Raw genomic sequence first — 20487 nt, 5'->3', positions numbered from 1 at the left:
CAGATTCCCTCCAGTTGTCCCTTAGTTGCCAGGGTCTCCCTCTTCCTTCTCTCCCTCCTCCTTCTCTCCCTCCTCTCTTCCTCTGGATACCCATATCTGCTTTCTGGACAGATCCCCAGTCTGAGTACTCTTCCTCCAGGACCCTTCCCCCGACATTCCTTCCCATCCAGTCTGGTCTTTTGTCTGACATTGTGTGGGATTCCACCTGCTCTACTGCCTGATGAATCAGCTTCAGAACCACAGATGGTACTGAACAGTGAGGTAGGTCCATCTCAGCCTGAGATGCCGTGGCTCACAATGCGGAAATGGTAAAGAGTCTCACTGTTTTTTCTTCAGGAAACCTTTTTATTGAAAGAGACAGTTTCGGCAGTGCAGACTTCAGTTTCTTAATGCAAGTGACTGGACAATTTTAGACAGCTGTGTGTGGGGCCTCAAGGGAGGACTTGATGGAATGATGTTTTCATATTGTCTTAATATCGACTTGTGAGTGAGCTAATTTTGTAAGTCACTCTTAGAGATCTACTCTCTTACCCAAGATGACCCTGTGCACATGACGGGGCAAGGTCTGAACCTAGATTTTCTTCAAGACTTCACTATTCCAGAGCTTACTACTCTCCTGGAATTCTTCAAACCCTACCACGTAGGAATTTTCTACATGAACAGGGTCAGCCACACTAATTACAGCAGGGAGTGATACTAAAGTACAAATGGAAAACTATCAAAACCTTTCACTGCACTTAGAAAAGTTACTGTTTACAGTACAAAAATACCACAATTTAGGCCAGGCGCGGTGGCTCAAGCCTGTAATCCCAGTACTTTGGGAGGCTGAGGCGGGCGGATCACGAGGTCAGGAGATCCAGACCATCCTGGCTAACACGGCAAAACCACATCTCTACTAAAAATACAAAAAATTAGCTGGGCGTGGTGGCAGGTGCCTGTAGTCCCAGCTACTTGGGAGGCTGAGGCAGGAGAATGGAGTGAACCTGGGAGGCGGAGCTTGCAGTGAGCGGAGATTGCGCCACTGCACTCCAGCCTGGGCGACAGAGTGAGACTCCATCTCAAATAAATAAATAAATAAATAAAATACCACAACTTTCCAAGTTTCTGAGAGACAAGAGACAAAGGGAGGGAGGAAGAGAGGAAAGGGGGAAAAAGAGAGAGAGAGATCAGTTGATAGGAGCAGCAGCAACCAGGCCATGCTGGCAACTGGACAGTTGTTATAGCCTCTTGAGATGTGTGACCATCAACCACGAATGCAGATATTTCCAAAGTTCCATTTTTTTTTCCAGGTGGAAATTGCTGGCGTGGAACAGATGCCTTTATTTGGAGAAAACAGTCTTTGTAAATGATTCTGGTCTGTCTCCTCTTATTCCCTAGAGAGAGTCTTTCCCAGATGAAATTAGATTAAAAAAAAAAAAAAAAAAACTACCAAACATCAGTTTGTGTTTTTTTTTCATCACACCAAAATGTTTTAGAGCCTGCAGCTTAATTCCACATATTTTGGTTTTGTTGACTGATCCTAGGTATTTTGTTTTTATCACTAATAGTGCAGTAATTACTTTCAGAAAGAAAAAGATTATGATTGTACTGATATTTTTGAGTAGTGACCTTTGCTTTCATTTATTTCATATTTAATTATATTAAAATAGGTACTACCTCTTTTCTAGTATCAAATGATAAGAACTGAGCACACTGGATGAAATAATACTTGCACTGGGAGCACTAAGGTAGGCGCTTTACAAGTATTATCTCCTCATATCATCCTGGTAAGTTAGGTGTTATTATCTTACTTTAGAGATTTAAATCTGAAGCTTAGAGAGGTTAAGTGACTTGTCCAAGGTCAAATAGCTGATAAGTAAGTGTAAGAACTGAGATTCCAATCCAGCCAGAGTGCGTATACAGTGGGCTTCTAAATGGCCCGCGTGTGTAGGCCACAGTCATTTATAACACTTTATTTTTTGAAAATTAAATTATATCTGCAACAGAGAAGATATTTAAGAGCTTCCTATCATTTAAAATTGCCTGGTTTGTTAACTCACTGGTCATATTGCGTTGTCGATTCTTAGTTGGTTGCCTACCTTCTGATTAATTTGTTACTTAAAAATATTTGTAGGATTTTGAAATAATGCCTTATCACAAGAGAAAGGGGCTTGAAGAAAGACCAGATCATATTCCATTATCAGTTATTCCCTGTTTACTCAGTCAGTATTTAGTGAACACCTTTTGTGTGCCAGGCACTGTGCTAGGCACTGGGTATGAGCATTGTTGAATAAACATGGCCATGCTCTTGCAGCCCTGCCAATGGAATGAGTAGAGTGCATCAATGTAGGGTCCAAAGGTGTAAGAAATTAAGATGGGATCTCATTTCTACAACAGCTGACACCCTCAATTGTGAGATAATTCAATGCATAAAAAGCTGCTAGAGTGCACTTATGCCTTAAAGGTTGTATGGACTCTGCTGCAGTTCCCAGTCACAGTTTCCTGCTGCTCAGTGTGGGACAAAGGGCTGGCTTCATAGCCGTGGATATCGTGGGTGATTTCCATGCTGCCCTATCTCTATACAGCACCAGTGGGAATGGGCTTCTGTGAACAGTACCTGGCAGGTAAAAGGTTGCAAAGCCTGATGTAGACCCAAAGTACTATAGTATAAAGAAGAGAAAAAGATCACGGGTCACAGAAGTAGCCACGGAAAGGTTTGCCAAAGTCATGGGGATTGAATTGGGCTTTTGTGGCATTTCATTGAGTGGGATTCATTTGTTTTTCTTTTTATTTGGGGTTACAACTAGGTTCCTAGTCCAGTTCCAAATGTGGAGGGTAGAGTAATGAGCACCCCCCAGATGAGAGAGCTTGCAGTTTGGGGGGTGGGGGAGGGAGAAAGATAAAAAAGAAGTTACTAAGATTATTTCATGTAGTGCTAAATATAATTAAGGCAAGAAACAATGTTAGAATGATGCAGAGGGTGGGGGGACATGGTAGTGAGACTTTATTTCAAATGGTTGGGGAAATCATCTGTCAGGCAGTGACTCTTGAACTAAAGCCTGAGGGTTGAGGAAGAACTGGCCGTGCAGCAGTCTATGGGAAGGGCCGTGAAGTCAGTGAACGAAGCCACCAGCATGAGAGGACGTGTTCCATCAGGGAGTTTATCCAGCCAGAGAAAGGCTGCACTCTGGAAGGGTGTGGTTGGAGTGGAGGCTGAAAACTGTAGATGAGTGCCAAGTGATGGAGGGTCTTGTATGTGAGATTAGGCAAGAATAAGGACTGTGTGTTTCTGTGTGTGAATCTAGGAGATGAGTAGTTAGAAGAGAGAAGGAGAATCTGGATGAGTGTATGCATGGAAGCTTAAGGAAGCTTGTGAAACTAGGATAATGACATTTAGTTCACATGACCTGCGATGAGGGGCACCCAAATCACACAGTGTCTCACTTACTTCCTGTTGGAAGTTGAGTATAGTCCTGAAGTGAGGCATAGATGGTGCTCTGTTCACTACTCCTTCAAATTAGAGGGACACAGAATTGCTTACAAAGAAATGGTGAAGCTTTGACAAAGGTAAGCTACAGTCCAGTGCCAGAAACTGTACTTACCAAGGTAGTATTTCCTAAGTCAGATATGCTATAACAGGTTCCTTTTGTTTCCCCTTGGAAACAAAAACTAAGTGTACATTTGTTCATGTAAAATAATAGCTTTTATGATATAAAATGTTTCTATGAAGGAAAAGAAAAGAGTTAGAGTTAAGGTTTGATTCAACCCAGGTTGATAGATAAAATGTGTTTAAATGCTCATTTTTGGAATAACCATGTATCATTTACTAAAGGAAAAAGTGCCCCAAATGTTGATAGAATTCTCTAGAGAAATGTGTTTAGGCAGTGAAAGGATTCCTGGCAGTGATTGAGAAATACAGTAATGGGGAACTGCACTTGATCTCTTTTGAGGTTGATTCTGATGTGTGTAGTCTTTACATCCTATTAAATTTTTGAAAGATAAACTGATACAAGAATGATTTGCCAAGGCCATATGAGGTTAACTGAATTCAGATAGAAGGTTCTCTCAAGTTATTGCATTCCTTAGAAAATAAATACATTGCGCATATGGTTAAGATTGATCAAAAAAGTATTCTGTATGCCAGTGATTACATTCCCATCTGTGATTAAGGTTTTCTGTCTGCATCTGGTTTTCACATTATATTTCTGTAACAAGAATCCTTTATATAGCAGAGTTCACTTTCTGTATTTTCTATTAGCTGCAGCTTGAACTACTGCACAGATCGCAGATTTGCACATGTGGTTTTCATTACTTCATACCATTGAGAAAAAGTAATATTTGTTTGGGAATGTATGTTTTCCACAATTTCCATGGTAATACAACATGTTGAGCCTTTTAAATAACACTTGTAGAACTACAAATTGTTTGAGGCATTCTGCTCTTGGTGGAGCTTAGCTTTTAAACTTTTCTCAGTATGTTCCCCTCGTAATGAGGTTTTACAAATTTGAGGGCTGAGCATCCAGATCTGAACAAAGCAATTATTAAAGATAGAGAGATTTTATTATCACTTCCATGTGACAGACTTCAGTGTGGAATAGGTCTCAGAAATACCTGAACATCGTGCTTATTACCATTACTTATTTTATTATTATTTCGTATTGGAAGGGCATTTAATGTGTTGGAGATATGAAGCACAAATGTGACACTCCAGTCATTGTTTTGAAAAATCCAAAGATTAGCTCTTTTTTTTTTTTAGTTACCTTTTTGATTGTGATATATTGTTTCATATATAAAATAGTTAAGTGGGGAAAATCCTCATGGGTAACTTTAGATTTACATTGTATATTGTTTGAAACTGTATTTGTACACTATGTTAACATTTAAGAATTTATAAATATGCACATTTAAAATATTTTGTTATCACCATGTTCCTGCCAATTTTCTTCATTCACTTCAAAAAACTCTGATTAAAATAGATACTACAAGTGAAGTTAAAAAGTAAAGCAGTATATTCCAAATTGAGAGATCATTTTTAATTGAGAAATTTGTCTTAAAGTTTATCACATGGTAATTTTATGTGCCTCAAAACCAAGATTAAGTACCCCATTTTTGTTAAACCCAGACATTGGTCTGATATTTAGCAGTCATGAGAAGGAAGATACAGACTTAGACTCTAGAGGATTTGTATATGCTTTGCCTGGTTCGTTTGTTCAGTAGAGATTATTAACTATGGCTCATAGAGGGGCATGATCCACTTTTGTCAGGCTCTCTGATGGCCTTTGTTGATGGTTGCTGAAGCACAAAATATATATTATGATTGAATCTAAGAAGAGTATACATTTTCTTTTTTCCCAATATTTGTTTAGTCTATATAAAATGTTTTTTACCTTTGTACAGAAACATTGGAAATAACAGAATTGTGCAGAAAAGTTACCCACATTGCCATCTTCCAGAAATAATCATATTTAACATCTAGATGTATCTACTTTCAGTCTTCCCCTCTGTGTGCACCCTCCCCACTCCACTATTTGAGTACTTACACAATCTATACATGTACATATATTTATGTATCTTGGTTATAGCATTGAAATTTTTTTGCTTTATCATTTGTTAATAAAATTGTTAGTATTTATAGTAAGCTAAATGTTTCCAAGATGCAGCTGATTGTCTTTAATGATCTTTGCTTACTGCAAGGCAATTCCCAACTAAGAAATATCTAGTAATGTATTTTAATTAATCAGTGCGTATTTAATTTTTAAACCTTAAAGAACAAGAAACAACTGATTGCATCACAAAAGAATCATAATGTGGCACATAAACTACATTGATTTTTTAAAAAATGGAACCTGCTTGTTTTATTTACATCAGAATATGTTCACCGATTTTAATTTCTAGGAAGTAATTTGGTCTCAAAAAATAATAGCAACAGCCTTAGTAATTCCTTTTGAGACTGCTTTTAGAAATCTTTCTTCCCTCACATTTATTGAGTTCCTACCTTATATGTGTATGATTGTGCTGGACCCTTATATTTCCTAGTTTGTAAGAATTACATAGCAATACTTTTTGTATTCATAGTAGTGATAGTAGTGGTCTCATTTTTAATCATAGTAGGTGAGGAATAGACAATAAATATTGTGAATGAACAAATCCTAAGTTTGTCAAATATAGCAGGAAAAATGAGAAAATTTATATTATTAAAAGGAAGAAAAGGTGTAGAAGTTTGTTGATTTGGTACAATAATTCAACAATATTTGTTTCATTAATATTTTGTAACTACTCTATTACATAAGGATTATTCTTCACTGTTGTTTTAAACTATGTGTGCTAATAATGGCAATACTGAAATTTCAGAACAGCGAAACAAAATTTGAATAATGAAACAAACCACTTTGTTTTGAAACAGGATTAACTTGTGTGTAAAATTGCATAAATAATAATGTCTAAATTGTTTTCTAAAGAAAACATAATATCTGACAGATTATTTATTTTTTTGAAACAGGTAAAATGTAACATTCTCTTAAGGTATTGATGTGCATATCTTTAAAACCAATATAAGAAAAGAAGAGCTTTCAGGTTCAGAACGTATCCAGCTTTGAGTCAGATGATTGGAAAATTAAGAGTCCTTTAGAAAACGTCATGATAGGAACTGAGACAATGGGGATTGTTTTGGATTCTTCTAAAATTTAGAAGAGCTTGTATCTGTTTTTTTAAAAACAAAACATAACAAAACTGGCCTAGTGTTATCATGTAAACAGATGGGTATGATACTTCAGACTGGTTGTGATATATGCATTTTTTTTCCCTTTGTTGTTGTCAATAGAAAAGATTGATCTCTGGGCTGGTGAACATAATCTCTGTCCCAGTCAGAAAAGGAGAGAGGAAATTAGCAGAGCGATTGGTGGAGAATGATATCTGTCAAAAGAAACACTTGGAGAGCACTGAGTTTAGTAATAGGTGACTGCCGGAAAAAAGGGAACTTTGAATATTGTCAAGGTAAGGAACAGACAAATATTTTGATTTTGCAATTTACTTACGTACCAGAAAAATCAATCTATTTTTTCCAATAAATTATAATTGTGAAGATTTTCTTTTTTTCTTCCTTCTTCTAGTGCCTGTTCTATTGTATGTTTTAAACATTTGTCTTTGAAATCTTTGGGTGTGGGGATTGGGTGGGGATCAATCTGGTGGTGGGAACCCTGTTTGATAGTTTTGGGTCTGAATATATCAAATGATCAAGTACCAAATTTTTTCACCCTCTTCTTGTTGCAGTGCTTCTTGCCATGTTTCATAATACATCTGTTATAAGCTGAGCAATACTTGGAGTTAAAGAGTAAAAACTATGCCATGATTTCTGTGTTTATTGTAACGAGGAGATGGTGTTTTCTGAAACAGTTTGTTGACTAAATAGGCAAAAAACTGCCTTTCAGTTTATTATTTCTTCTGACTTATTTGGATTTTTAAAAAACTTTTAGGCAAATGTCACTTCCTAAGCAGAGTTCATTCCATAGACACATTAAGAAAAAAGGTGATATCTTAATTTAGGAAAACAGCAAATATAAACTAAATGTATTGCCATTTGGCAAGAGACTTCTTAAAGTCTGCAGTATTTGAAAATTCAAGGAAGCCCTGAATTATGGGAGAGAGTTCATGTCTCCTGTAGCCAGCTCTGTTCCAGGTTTAGTGGATAGTGGACTTGTGCAGAAGCACCAGGGCATAAGGATCCACTGCTAAGAAAAAGTTGAGAGTCAACACAAATGTTGTGTGATACTGGTTGGCACTCTAGTGGTTGGGAAGAGATTTTAAGTTCTGTGACTGACTGACTGACTACGTAGAAAGAGGGGGAGCGAAATACTCACCCTTGGTGACCACTGTTCTGGAAACATCATTGCTAGCGTCCACCCCACAATGTCTACTCTTGCCATTTTTACAAATGCTTATCGGCTTGTTCTTAAAGTTCTCAGGAAGGTGTTGGAAAATAAAGTTGTTGTTTTTTTTTTTTCTTGAAAGACCAGAGAAAATGAAATAATTCCCTGTAGGATGATACACTCCTTTGGGGAAGCCTTAATCATGATTTGGTTTCTGTGTCTGTATTTCCCTTCCTTTCATTCCTCCTTCTTCATACTGTGATGATGTTCTTTTAATACAATTAATGAGAGACATCAATTCAAAAGAGAAGGCAAGGAGTTCAATTGTTTAAGCAGTTGAGACATCTCCCATGACTACTTCTCTTTTCTTAACCTTATGCACTGTTGTTACTAAACATTGGTTTTTTGAGAACTCAGATCTTGGTTGATTAGCCTGCTAAAGTCTTGCATAGAGAAAAAGAAAAGGTATCAATATCTTACAGGAAAAAAACTAATGATAATAACCGTCCCGCTTTAGAATTGTTTTCTTGTCATCTTCCACCAGTTTGGGCTTCCACATTAAGCTTGGGCTTAATGTGTCTATGGAACTCCTTGCTTTCTGCCTTATGTATCTGCATGGAGTTTGTATTAATATGATAAAGATATCTAAGATGCAGATTAAAAATCAAAAAGATATTGGACTTTAAAGCTTGAACATATTGCAGATACATGGAGTTACTATCTTTACCCACTCGCATTCCATCACAATCTATTCCTTTCTGGTCATGTGGAATATATCTGTGGCCTGCTGGCGATGAACCATTGCAGCATGGAAGATCTATATTGAAAGCAAAAATGCATGACAAGAACACATATCTTAATATAATTTGGAATGCATTTATTTGTTATTCATGTACGGAACCCCCAGCATCATGTATCAGAAACACAATGTGTAATTTCTTCTTTTTTTCTTCTCTGTCTCTCCTACTCTCCTGTATGTGTGGTGTGTGTACATACTTTAAACATGATGTGTGTATACACATATACATATTTGTATTGACCTATTTTGTAACTGTTGGGTTTTCTTTGTTTTCCATGTGGCATTAAAAATTTACTTCTAGGCCAGGCATGGTGGCTCATGCCTATAATCCCAGCACTTTGAGGGGCTGAGGCAGGAGGATTGCTTGAACTCAGGAGTCCTAGACCAGTCTGGGCAACAAAGTGAGACCCCATCTCTACAAAAAAATTAAAAATTCAGGCAAGTGTGATGGCACATGCCTGTAGTCCCAGCTACTTGGGAGGCTAAAGTGGGAGGATTGCTTGAGCCCAGGAATTCGTGGCTGCAGTGAGCTATGATTGCACCGTTTTACTCCTGCCTGGGCAACAGCAAGACCCTGTTTTTAAATAAATGAATAAATATAATAACAATAATAATTACTCCTACTAGTTTTTTTTTCCTCTTTGTAATAATATTAGGTGTATAGAAATATGGGGTTCAAACTCAAGAAGCTGGGAAAACAGAAATCACATACTTTACATTTTAGAACACCTGGAATCCATTGGGCTCTTAGAGTTTTGTAGTTGTAATTTAGAAGCAGATAAAACAAAGGACTATCCATGGCTGAACAGTCGGCATTGTGAGTGAGAATGGCCTGAGGTGGCGCCAGAGAGTCTGGTCTGCGTAGCAAGTTTGAAGCAGGCTGGGTTCTCCTGGAGATGGGCCTCTGTTAGGGCAGTGGCTGGGGGCGGGGGGGCAGGAGGGTGGGAAATGATACTAAAGGGGTATGCCACCAGCTTGGGTGGAAGCTGGTGAAATGAGAACGCTGTTGTGTTTCCCACCTGGTGTTTTAAAGCATACCCAAGGTACACACAGTGCTTGGTCCTCTAGAATGCCATTTGGAGCCGTTCTCCTGTAATGCCTGCCATTGTAGGGACCAGACAGATTTGGGACACCTAGGAGTGGTAGTCTGGCCTGAGGAGCTTGCTATCATAAGCCATTGAGGACAATTCTAAGAAGGGTGTAGTATTTGACATATTAAAAATATCCATATGTTTTCTAAAAGATGTAAGAGGAAGCAGCTTGGGAGGAAAGAATGACAGGAAACTTTTTGCAAAGAGTGCCTGTTTATGTTCATTCATATCATGGAATGGATATATAGGTAGTATCAATTTTTACATATTGTGTGTGTTTCAAAAGCCACATTTGTATTTTGAAAAAGAGGTATTTTTAAAATGCTGCTATAGATGATGCTGTGCACCTTTATATATTGGTATCTTTGTTAGTAAGAGGAAAGTTATTTTATTAAGTAAAATTGCTGCTTTTAGAGAGTATCTGCTCTTATTTTTAGTTTTTCTTGGTCATGTTTGAGGGGTCTGATAGCATTAATGGGCTTTACCCCACATGGAGCTTTGAGCTTATTGTAGCACTGCACACTGATCCCAGGTCAGTGTGATGCGTGAAATCAATTTATTTGAATCTCTTTGCCTCTATAGGAATTTGGCAGCATGCCAGTTGTTTTCATTTAATGTTCTTTGTGTTGAACACAGACAAGCAGGCATGCTTTTGTATTCTTCTCTCTTTTGGTCTCTGTCTCTTTCAGCCAATATTTTACTGTATGGATTTTGAGATGAAAGAAGAGTATATTATTTATATGATTCTAATCATTGTTTAATTATATATATGTATATAAATATACCACTTTCTTATCTTTTAAAGGATATGTTTGATATTCCTGAGTTTGAATGGTGACTTTGCACACACAAAATATTTTAGAGTTTGTTTAAATAAAATTTTTGGTGAAACATAATAAACCAGATCATAGATGGTATTTGCTTACATTAATTACCACTATCAAAATTTAAAATAACAATGTTAATTATGTAACACAACAAATGTTTAATTTGTAAACTGGACTATCAAAATCATTTATTTCTTGGTGAGCCTTCTTTGAATTTGAAGATTTACACTTTAATCAAGCATGTTAAAAATTATAATTATTTGAGTATAATTTTCTTTGATCCATCTTGATTAAGATACCAGTGTTTTACACAGATTTGGTGTATATGAATTTTTATGAAGTTTCTGCCATTAAGGTACTTTTTTTTTTTTCTTAAAATTTGGAGGGTAATGACTGGGAATAGCATAGAGATTTTTATGACAAATAAAATCAGACCTTTCTCTGGATGTTTTTATAGGCAGGACTTGTTTCTGGGTCAGCTTTAGGAAGAGGTGGAGAAGGAAATGAGAGAGAGTGAGAGGAGAATGTTCTGTTGATGCTCCGGGCAGTTCTTGCGGAAGTTGATATGCAGAACCATGGAGCCGCAGCTTCGGGGTCAGGCTCATACCCAGCAGCCCTGCTTCCTTGTTTAATTACCTGAAGAGCAAAACAGTCAGGCTGGGAGTGTGTGAAAACCCAGTATCTCTCACAGCCGCCTGGCGCTCTGACATCCTGCAAGGCCAGCCCTGTCTGTCCGCCAGCGTCAGGCTGGCTCAAACCCTGGGTTCCTTTCTTTCGGGAGGCATTGTGTGGAAGAGGGTTTGGTCAGGAATTTGAGGTTCCTGCCAATGCTGTGTCCCCTGCTCTCCCCTTGTGGACCACACTGACAGACATGCTTGATTAAAAAAAAAAAAGATCTAAGAATTTGGCTCTATTTTACACTTCTGGCCTTGCTATGAAACAATCTGTTTCAGCAGCAACAGACGTTAACCAGTAGAGGGCTGGCCTTAGTTTGTTGGGTTCTTATTTTCTGAGTTCCCATTATATAGTGTCCTATGTGTGTTGCTCTTTTCCGGTCAGACTCATTAGTAGTCTGGTGTGGAGCTAGTAGTTCAGAGATTGCTTTTATGAGGCGGTTTTGGAATCTTAATCTGCCCATGAAAATAGAATAGTCCACTTTTAAAAAAAGGTGATAGAACTTTTGCACTTGGATGTTTTTTCCTTTTCTTGGAATTGGAATATGGTCTTTGACATTTGCTGTGGGAAGGGCCATACTCTTTGATGAAGCTGGAGGTGGTGAGAAATAATATTTGCACAGTAATGTGTGGCCAATTTGAGGGTAACATGGGATAAATATTCTGAGAAGTGCTTGGAGATGGAGCCATTTGGGAGATCCCATGAATATAAGAGGATTTTATCTTACCAAGAGGAAATCTGTCCACATAGTGGGCTGATGAAATGTCTTTGCTGTGGGTTGGGAAACAAAGGTGGTGGTGGTGGTGTTTCCTGCAAAGGCAGGGGAAAGTGTGACTACATGTGCAGTGATTTGGTTTTTCCAACTACTTCATTAGGATTCTGTCATGCAGACTGAAGGGCATTTACCCTTTAGATGCACATATGTGCCTCCCATTAATGTTAATAGGAGTTATGGGCATGTAAACAGAGCAGTATATACCTTTGCCTAGTGCATAAGCACAACTCCAAGGAATTGATTCTGTCCTTTGCAAAAAATAAAGAGATTGGGCTTTGCAGGGAAGATTTTGGTGGGAATTATTTTAAAAACTTGTTTTTCATATCACATTTATGGAAGTAATGTCAATATTTTATATATTTGTTTACCACTCCAGTAAAACATATATAATAATTTAAATAATTGCATTAGCCTGGTGTGCCTTGTGATGGAGCTGGCATCATCGTGATCTATTATGCACAGCGTAAGTAGCCCTGCCATAAGTGTTATGTGTATCCTCAGGCATGTGCGTGTTTATTTATGTATCAGCCTGCTGCATTTCTTTTAGAGTATTTCTCTTTTCAACATCAGTATAAATATGAAAAAAGAAAACATAAATATATTTTAAGCCACAGCCAATATTCCTAACTAGTGTTCTCCTCCACCAACAAACTCTTGGCAGGTTTCTTTCAAGCTCCAACTTTTTTGTAGTTTTGTCCACGTGGAGTCTTCTTAAATGCAGGTAACAATAGTAACATTAGGACCATGTGTAGCTTTAAGCTTTGGCAGCAGAGAATGTATAATGTGAGAAAAATGTGGAAGACTGAAAACTGAATGGGGAGAATTGTGGTTTGCAGGTGGTGTCAGAAATGAAAGAATTTGGGTTTGGAGACTTGCACTGAGGGTGCTCAGTAAGTGTGGACTGAAATGCAAGAAAAACAATCTGTGAGAGAAGAGAATCGGAGGCAGTGAATTACTCTGGAAAGCGAAGGGAAAACATATAAATAATTGTGGACTTGTGTCAATTTACCAATAGGAATGAAAAAAGGACATTTAGGTATAATGGGTAAAAAAGGTACAATAATCCATAATTTTAATAAGATTATGGTATATGCAGTTAAGGAGAATTTTAATAAACGAAAGTAAGAGTTGAAATTTCCATATAGAGTAAGGGAATTGCATTGAGATTTATAGGCTTTAACCATTCTTGAGTGTATTTCAACATATACAGCATTAAATTCTCTTTTGCCTGGTAAAACCCTGTAGGGTCACTGTAAAACATTAATTTAAAAATTTACATTGATATAAAAGCAAATATACTATGCTGGGTATTATTTGAACGAATAGAGCAGTTTTGGAGTGAACATTTGTAATAGAATTCATTGTAACTAAAATTCATTTTTGAGTAACTGAATTGTTTATAAATGTGGCAGATTAGTATGTGTGCATAGATTTTGATAATTTGCAATGTGGAGAGATATAAGTGGAGAATTTATTAGAGATGAAAGTCCTGTGAAAGAAAATATGATGAAAAAAATTCTGGGATTTTTTTTTTTTTTATTGCTGTGTATTTGCTCCACCTGGTGGATTTTGTTGAAAGTGTTTTAATCCTTGTTAATGAAAAGAACACTCTTTAGACAATTTCTCTGAACTATAGGGAAATCTTTTGTTTTATTTTTGTTGCTGTGTAAAATAGTTTAATTCCTATCTAGGTCAAAACATTTATGTGTCATTTGTTCAGTTCTTTCAATGCATTGAAAGTAACTTTTTTTTTCAAAATATAATACATGCTCATTTTAGAAGATTTGGGAAATACAGAAAAATAAAAAAATAGGGAATAAATATTGTATATAATTTCACCACCCACAATTGCATTATTTTTAAGAATAGACATTATCAGAAGAGAACCAGTTTGCATTTGAATTTATTTAAAGATATCTGGAATGTTAAATATTATGCCAAAGTATGATGATGATTATTATTACTATAATTATTTTTGGACAAATACTATCCTTAGAATTCCCAGGCTCCAAAATAATGAATTTAATCAAGTTCCATCAAGAATTGCTTTTATTAAGCTGCATGTCTACAGAAGGCAAAGGTAGTGAGATTAAAGGTATCTCATGCATTCATAGGGTTGTTCATAGCGGTGGTAAGATCTGTTGTTTGCTGGGCTTACACAGATTGCTTTCTCTGGAAATCTTAAGGATTCAGTTGTGCTTTGATCATCTTATTGTTTTCCTTAGGTTATTCTTTTTTTCTCCTGCAGTCTCTCACAGCTCTGTAACAGAAGGTGAAGTTTTGAAAACAGTGTCTCCATATGCAAGGGATTTGGAGACCTTTTTATTGTCTTTAAAATTGTCATTCATAGTCCTCATTAGCATTTATTGTTGCAAGCGTACAAGCAGAAAATGTGAAATTGGTATGTCATGAATAGCCCCACAGAGCTCTCGAGCCCTCCGATTTTGCCTGCAGTGTGGTGTGGGCTGGGCTTTGAGGGAAAGCTGTCCAGATGGCTGTCTGCACAGAGCAGAGCTGCAGGTTTTTGTCTCTGTTGCTGAGAGGAGGGAAAGTTCATTGGAGCATACGCCATCACCCTTGCGTTTTAACAAAACTAACTCGCCATTAGTCAAGATGAGGAGGTGGTGACATTGAAACAAAGGTTTTCTATATAGTGTTACAGTCCTTGTCAAATGAATAAGGGATGGGTAGTTAGGATGTCTTCCATGTTACCTGAGTGATTTTTGTAGCTGTACAAAATATGAGAAAACTGTAAATGGTAACTTATTTGCAGATTTACATTGCAAATGTATAGTTTTTAGGAATTGTTTTATGGGAAATGCTTTTACTTGAAAAAAAACAACAGTTAACATAGCTAGTGTTCAGCCTTGTGGATTAATAAGGAAGTGTTTTACTTAAAAAATTTTAATATAATTTAACCCCTTGCTAGTGCCTATGCAGGAATCTACCTTTAACTGTATTATTATAGTATGTTTAAAATTTGTGTTTAAATAGCATAAAATTTAATCAGTGCAAGTGTTAAAAGCTGTTATAGCATTTCAAAAAATTTTAAAATATTAGACATTGAAAATAAGTTGGTGGAAATGAACTACAATATATTGTCGTATTTTAAAGGCATTGGCACTATCAGAAACAATTTGTAATAATTACAGATATAGATTTTGTTTACTTTCAGTGTGATATTTTGTCTTAAACAGACTTCATTTTTGTACACATACACATAAATGCACACACAACTTAAATATACTAATACACACCTTTTTATTCATGTATAAGAGGACATTGTACTTCAACCAGAGTTAAAAGTCAAATATATTGCTTGAAAAACTGTCAGAATGATATCACTAATATTTTATTCTGTAGACATTGAAGATGGAAAAAAGAATATCATAGAGACTATTTGGTTTATCAGTTTAGGAAGTCATCATTTAAAATATTTTAACATTGGAATCTTCAAAGTACAGTCGTAGAGTCCATTATTAACTTACTTTAACTGATGGAGATGCAAAAATCAAAGTGACCTGAGACCATGAGTTTTACATAAGTCATAGGTGAAGGCTAGGGGTTGTGACTTCTAGCTCTCAGCCTGCCACTTGCCCTGGTAGATGAGGATTTCTAAACAGACCTACGGCATGTCCTCCATGGGCCACTGTGTTCTATAGTGCTTTGTCTGACTAGTTGCAAGTGATTCAGGCAGTAAAGCTTTTCTGCGTCTGTAATGTCTGTATAATCACCTATTAAGATAGGTTTCCTCTATCCAGCATGTTTTCTTTTACTTGACTGCATCTCATTGCTAGCACTTAGGCTCTCTTGGACAGCCCTAAATAACCCTTTAACCTCATGATGTTTATACACCCTTCAAATTCTTAAGATGGCAATAATGTCTCCTGTTCTTTTGTCACCTAAGCAAAGTTCTTGTGAGTTCTGTGGGCTGGCTGAAAGTTGAGGAGGTGCAAATGCTTGCCAATCATTTCCCCCAAAGGAAATATTTGAGGGAATAGCGTAAATGTGTTTAGTTGTTTACAACAGACATTTATGTAAGGGAGCTAAAATGACAGATAACCTCTTAACCTTGATGGAATACTTCAATGAACTTTTTCACTTAGTTTTTTCTTCCCCCTCTATCCCACTTATTTCTTGTGGTTAGCTGTATCTTACATTGTAGCCTAACTAAAACATAAACCATTTGTGTTTTTTTGCAGACAATGTATAATTGGATTTATCTTTGTCAGGGGACAATCTATTATGGCTTTTATTTAATACAGTTTCAGATGGCTTTCAGTGGCAGAAACAAATTAATGTACATTTTTATTAGGTGTTGTATCTATTTAATTGACTGTCAAAGTGATGAGAAGTTAGGAAATCATCCAAAAGAGAGGTCCATCTCCCTTAGCCCAACAACTCACACATTAGGTAGGTTTGCCTTGTCAGTGGGATGCCTTTAGAAAACACTAATAGCTTCCAGCTGGGTGGAAAATCAAAACCTTTGGGGTCTGACAAAACTAGCAGATTTGAATTTGAAAGCAGAGCTAATGCCTCCATTTTATTTTTTACCACTCGCCCATAAAACATTATTTTCCAATATGTCAGCCTCATTTGGTGGCCAGTGGTCTGAAATTGAAAGTGGGACAAGCAAGCGGAGAAATCTGGACATTAGTGAGTCCGCCCTTTCAAGCTGGTGTGCCACTTTGTGGAAGGATCTCCTCTAAGAGCAGGGGGGTCTTAATGACCATTCATCAATGCTCGTTGGGTGATCATTGAGTGCCTTCTCATTCAGTTTATCAAGTCTTGCACATAAAAAGTCAGAATAAGCCTTATTCAGCTTTGTTAAAGCCAACTAGGAGTAAAATGCTCCATTTGAACCCATTTTGCCCTTGTTTTTTCACTTTGTTAATGCAGCCCTGCTTAAATGAGTGCCTTTATTGGGTCGGTTAGAATATCTGAAACTATTAATTCTCTTGTATTGAATAGTTGGTGGCAGGCCAGAGCAGATGGGGTAGGAAAGTATTTGGTTGGGTGTATTGCTTTCAATTAGGATCAATGAGGTTTCAGCTCCTTTGAATTAACTTACTTAATACCCACTGTGTGAAGTCACAGTGTATCACAACAGCCTGCTAGAAGCCCAGAGGAAAGTTGAGAAGACCTGTGGAAAGGCTTTAACTCAAATTCTCCCTTCACCAGTGTAAAGAGCTTTCCTGAACTGCAGACCATGTCAGTAGACTGCTAGTCCCTGTTGCTAAGTCAGGTTTGAACAGAGGAAAAATTTGTATTTCATGAAAGTTTTGTGGTGGACATAAGTGAAAAATACCTGGGAATCATACAATACCATAATGCCTTTCTAATGAATGATCTAAAGTTGTCAGAAGACAACTTATGTATTTGCTTTTTTGGGAGCCCAGCATTTTGTTGTTGACTAAACTTACTGGTTTGGAAAGTGTTGATTTAGATGACTCTCTCTAAAAAATTGCCTTAAAAATGGACTGTGTTCTTAATTCAGTGACATACGTTAACCGATGAGGTTCTCCTGAGGAAGTACTTAATTGGTGAGTAATGTATTGTTATTGGGATATATTTTAGTTTTATAAAATATGTTTCCTTATGACAGTGTTTTGTACTGGAGAAAACTTTTGCAATATATATTGTTTTTCTCCATTCACTTGCATAAATGCATTCATCATGTTATTGATTGTCTATTTTTATTATACAATTTGGATGTTAGAGATCTTGGCTCCATATCCTCCTTTTTTTAAATTTTTTTTTTTTTTATGAACGAAAAGTTATTCTGTCTGAGTAACTGTGTAGAACTATGTATCCAGGTTTCCCTATTCAGGGAGAACTGCCAAATGGGGTTCTGCTTTTCTTGCCTCCATGGATTAAAGAATAAGAGGAGGAAACTGGTTTCTTCAGAAAATGCTGAACTAGTCTCAGATGCACACACATTCAGCTAGGCCCCTCTGCAATCAGACTTCTAGGTGAGAATCTCCAGGGATCCAGGTTTTGTTGACGTGGATCAATTTAAAGTGGCAATTACTGTAGTCAGATAACAGCTTAAAAAGCCTTTTTACACATAGAAAAGATACATAATCACACAGCATATGGAAGTTCAATTGTCTGAGCTGCGGTTTAGGGACTTGCAGTGTACCGATATTAAGACCCCATTTTAAAACCGGATATCATCCAGTTTTCTCAAAAGTGTATTGCATTTTGTCATATGATTTTCTATTTTAGAAGTGATTCACCATGCATATTGATGAAAGGTTGGGTTTCCCACTGTGAAAATGTTTTCTTTCTAACATAAGTATAGTACTAAAAAAAAAAATCAGTGGCATGTAGCATTAAGTGGCTTTTTAAAAATAGTCTCTTTAAAAATGAAAGTCTACTAATTTAGGATGCTGGATTCCATAAAGGCCCTTATAGCAGGACTTAATTGATTATCACACTCATGCCTGCTTTAAAGCTTTCTGTCATAAGAATGTTTGAGCTTGGTGCTTAACTGTACTGAAATCCATTACAGAGAACCTCATTACAAGTGACATCTAACTAAGATGAACAAAAAGATTGGCCTCATAAATAGGGTGCAGTATACTATTAGTGACAGAACAGAGTAATCATTATGAATTGTAGTCTTTTTACAAGTTGTCTCTGACAATGATGGATTTTTGAGGGGTTCGCTGGATAAAGCAGCCCTTCTTGGGTACAGTATTTAGGGGCTGTAGAAGTTCTTATTGATTGACACTGTTTATCAAAGAGAATATATTTTTAGTTTGTGCGGAGAGTGTGTGTGGGTATGCTTTGAAACAGGTTGTGTGCACTCTTGGGAAGAGGTGTAGGAAGATTGAGTAGGTAGAAGTCAGAGTTATTGCCTCTGTTTTCAGAAATTTTTGGAGATAGCAAGTAGTGTAGAAATCCATCTGACAAGGGCTAAAAGCATATGGAAAGCGTAGAGTAAGTAAAGGACATGTTGAGGACTGAAGGAATAGCAAGAGTTAACGGGAATGCTCCTGTCTATCATGTTCATTGAGCTTGCAGGCTGATCAGAGGACCCTGAGTGGAATTGTTGCTGTGTTGATAGTGGATTGTGCATATGATGGAAAGGTAAAGCCTGAGGCAGCTACCTCATCATGTGCCCTGTTGTTGAAACAAACACAGACCTAGGAAAGATTTGCAAGTGTAAAACTGAGAAAGAGTTTTGGGAGAGAACAGTATTTTCCTTCTGCCTGGCATTGTTGTGTGTTTAGAAAAGGCATGCAAGGCAGGCAGGCGTGTGTTTCTCCTATGAGGCAGGGATGTTTTACAAAGGACTAAAGAGGGACTGCTGAGAAGAAAATAGCCAGCTTTAGATAAAGCACTATAACAAAGGCTTCTAGTTTTATATATCATGGTGTCCATTAAAGCTTAATAGGGAAGAGTCCATTGAACCTGACTGGGTATGTGTTATTCATGGGAAGGATAAACATTTAGGGGTGTGCAAAAAAATCAGGAATCAGGAGGACATGATTGTTCAGCTTTTGAAAAGGCTTTACAATGAAGATTTTGTTTTTATCTCCCATGGATCTCTATGCAAGGTAGAGGAAAGTAAGCTGAAAATGTTTGGAGCATATCAACCCAGGGATCCCAGGGGGTTAAAAGCACTCGAGTAAAATAAAAGTGGTCAGCTCAGCTTCTAAAAAGTGTTCTATTTTACACATACTACTGAGAAGCTGACAAAAGGAATGATTCTGATACTTTGTGCAGGATGATAAACTAGCACAATATACAAAGTCTTATAAAAATGTTTGTAGGCTGTTTGGGATTTCCAGTTGAATAAACAGGCTTTGAGTTCTGTACCTTTTTTTTTTTAATACAGTTCCCAATTATGGCTATGAAAATGAGAAGATGAAGGGAAGCCTTTTATTGTGAGGGGTGGTAGGGGGCCAGGTCTACATTTCTATCTTTTGGCAAAATAAGGGTTAACCTTGAGCAGGATGGGGGTGGTGGTGAATAAATTATTCGGCATTTAGCTTATCATTCTGAATTTCACTTTTTGCTTTTTGGTGCTCTGAAACTTGCAGAGAGAGGTGGAGTGCTAAGGGGAGGGTAGGGGTTGTGATACTTTGCACACACATCCCTGTCATTGTTCTGCCTAAAGAGACAGGGCTGGGTTCAAGGCCACATGTGCTCCTGTCATCCTCCACATTTCTGCTCCAAGTGCAATCCGGAGTGTCAGCTCTCCATCTGTCTCTGCCTGGCAGGCGCACGCGCCCAGCACCCTGCCTCCGGCGATGCCGCCCCAGCCCCTCTGATGGCCCTCCTCTCTGCTGCCACTCATTCCAGAACAGGAGGCATGAGCCCGGAACGCGCTTGCTTTTAGGAGACAGCCACTTTCTGTGTGGTACGCTGGATTCAAGGATGCCTGGTGAGTTAGCCCTGTTCTGTGTTCTCTCTGTTTTTCCAATGAAGAAAGCTTACTTTCTATTATGCATGGAAAATACCTTCT

At 37.4% G+C, this 20487-nt stretch overlaps 1 protein-coding gene across 3 annotated transcripts in view; it reads left to right on the top strand.

Moving 5' to 3' along the window:
- Positions 1 to 20487, top strand: part of RUNX1T1 (RUNX1 partner transcriptional co-repressor 1) — a 144490-nt gene that overhangs the window by 19956 nt on the left and 104047 nt on the right. Inside the window, exons 2-3 of one of the 3 annotated variants that reach the window (XM_055349722.2) lie at positions 1668 to 1727; positions 6800 to 6972. The exons of 1 other annotated variant lie outside the window; for it this stretch is intronic. In XM_055349722.2, the coding sequence (XP_055205697.1) occupies positions 6885 to 6972 (88 nt within the window). In that variant the 5' untranslated portion in view covers positions 1668 to 1727; positions 6800 to 6884. Of the gene's footprint in view, positions 1 to 1667; positions 1728 to 6799; positions 6973 to 7149; positions 20407 to 20487 lie in introns of those variants that run through there. One more of the 3 variants, XM_004047274.5, reaches the window with a different exon arrangement.

This window comes from Gorilla gorilla, chromosome 7, assembly GCF_029281585.2.
Source record: "Gorilla gorilla gorilla isolate KB3781 chromosome 7, NHGRI_mGorGor1-v2.1_pri, whole genome shotgun sequence".
Lineage (NCBI taxonomy): Eukaryota > Metazoa > Chordata > Mammalia > Primates > Hominidae > Gorilla > Gorilla gorilla.
This window is presented reverse-complemented; position numbering and strand designations above follow the sequence as displayed.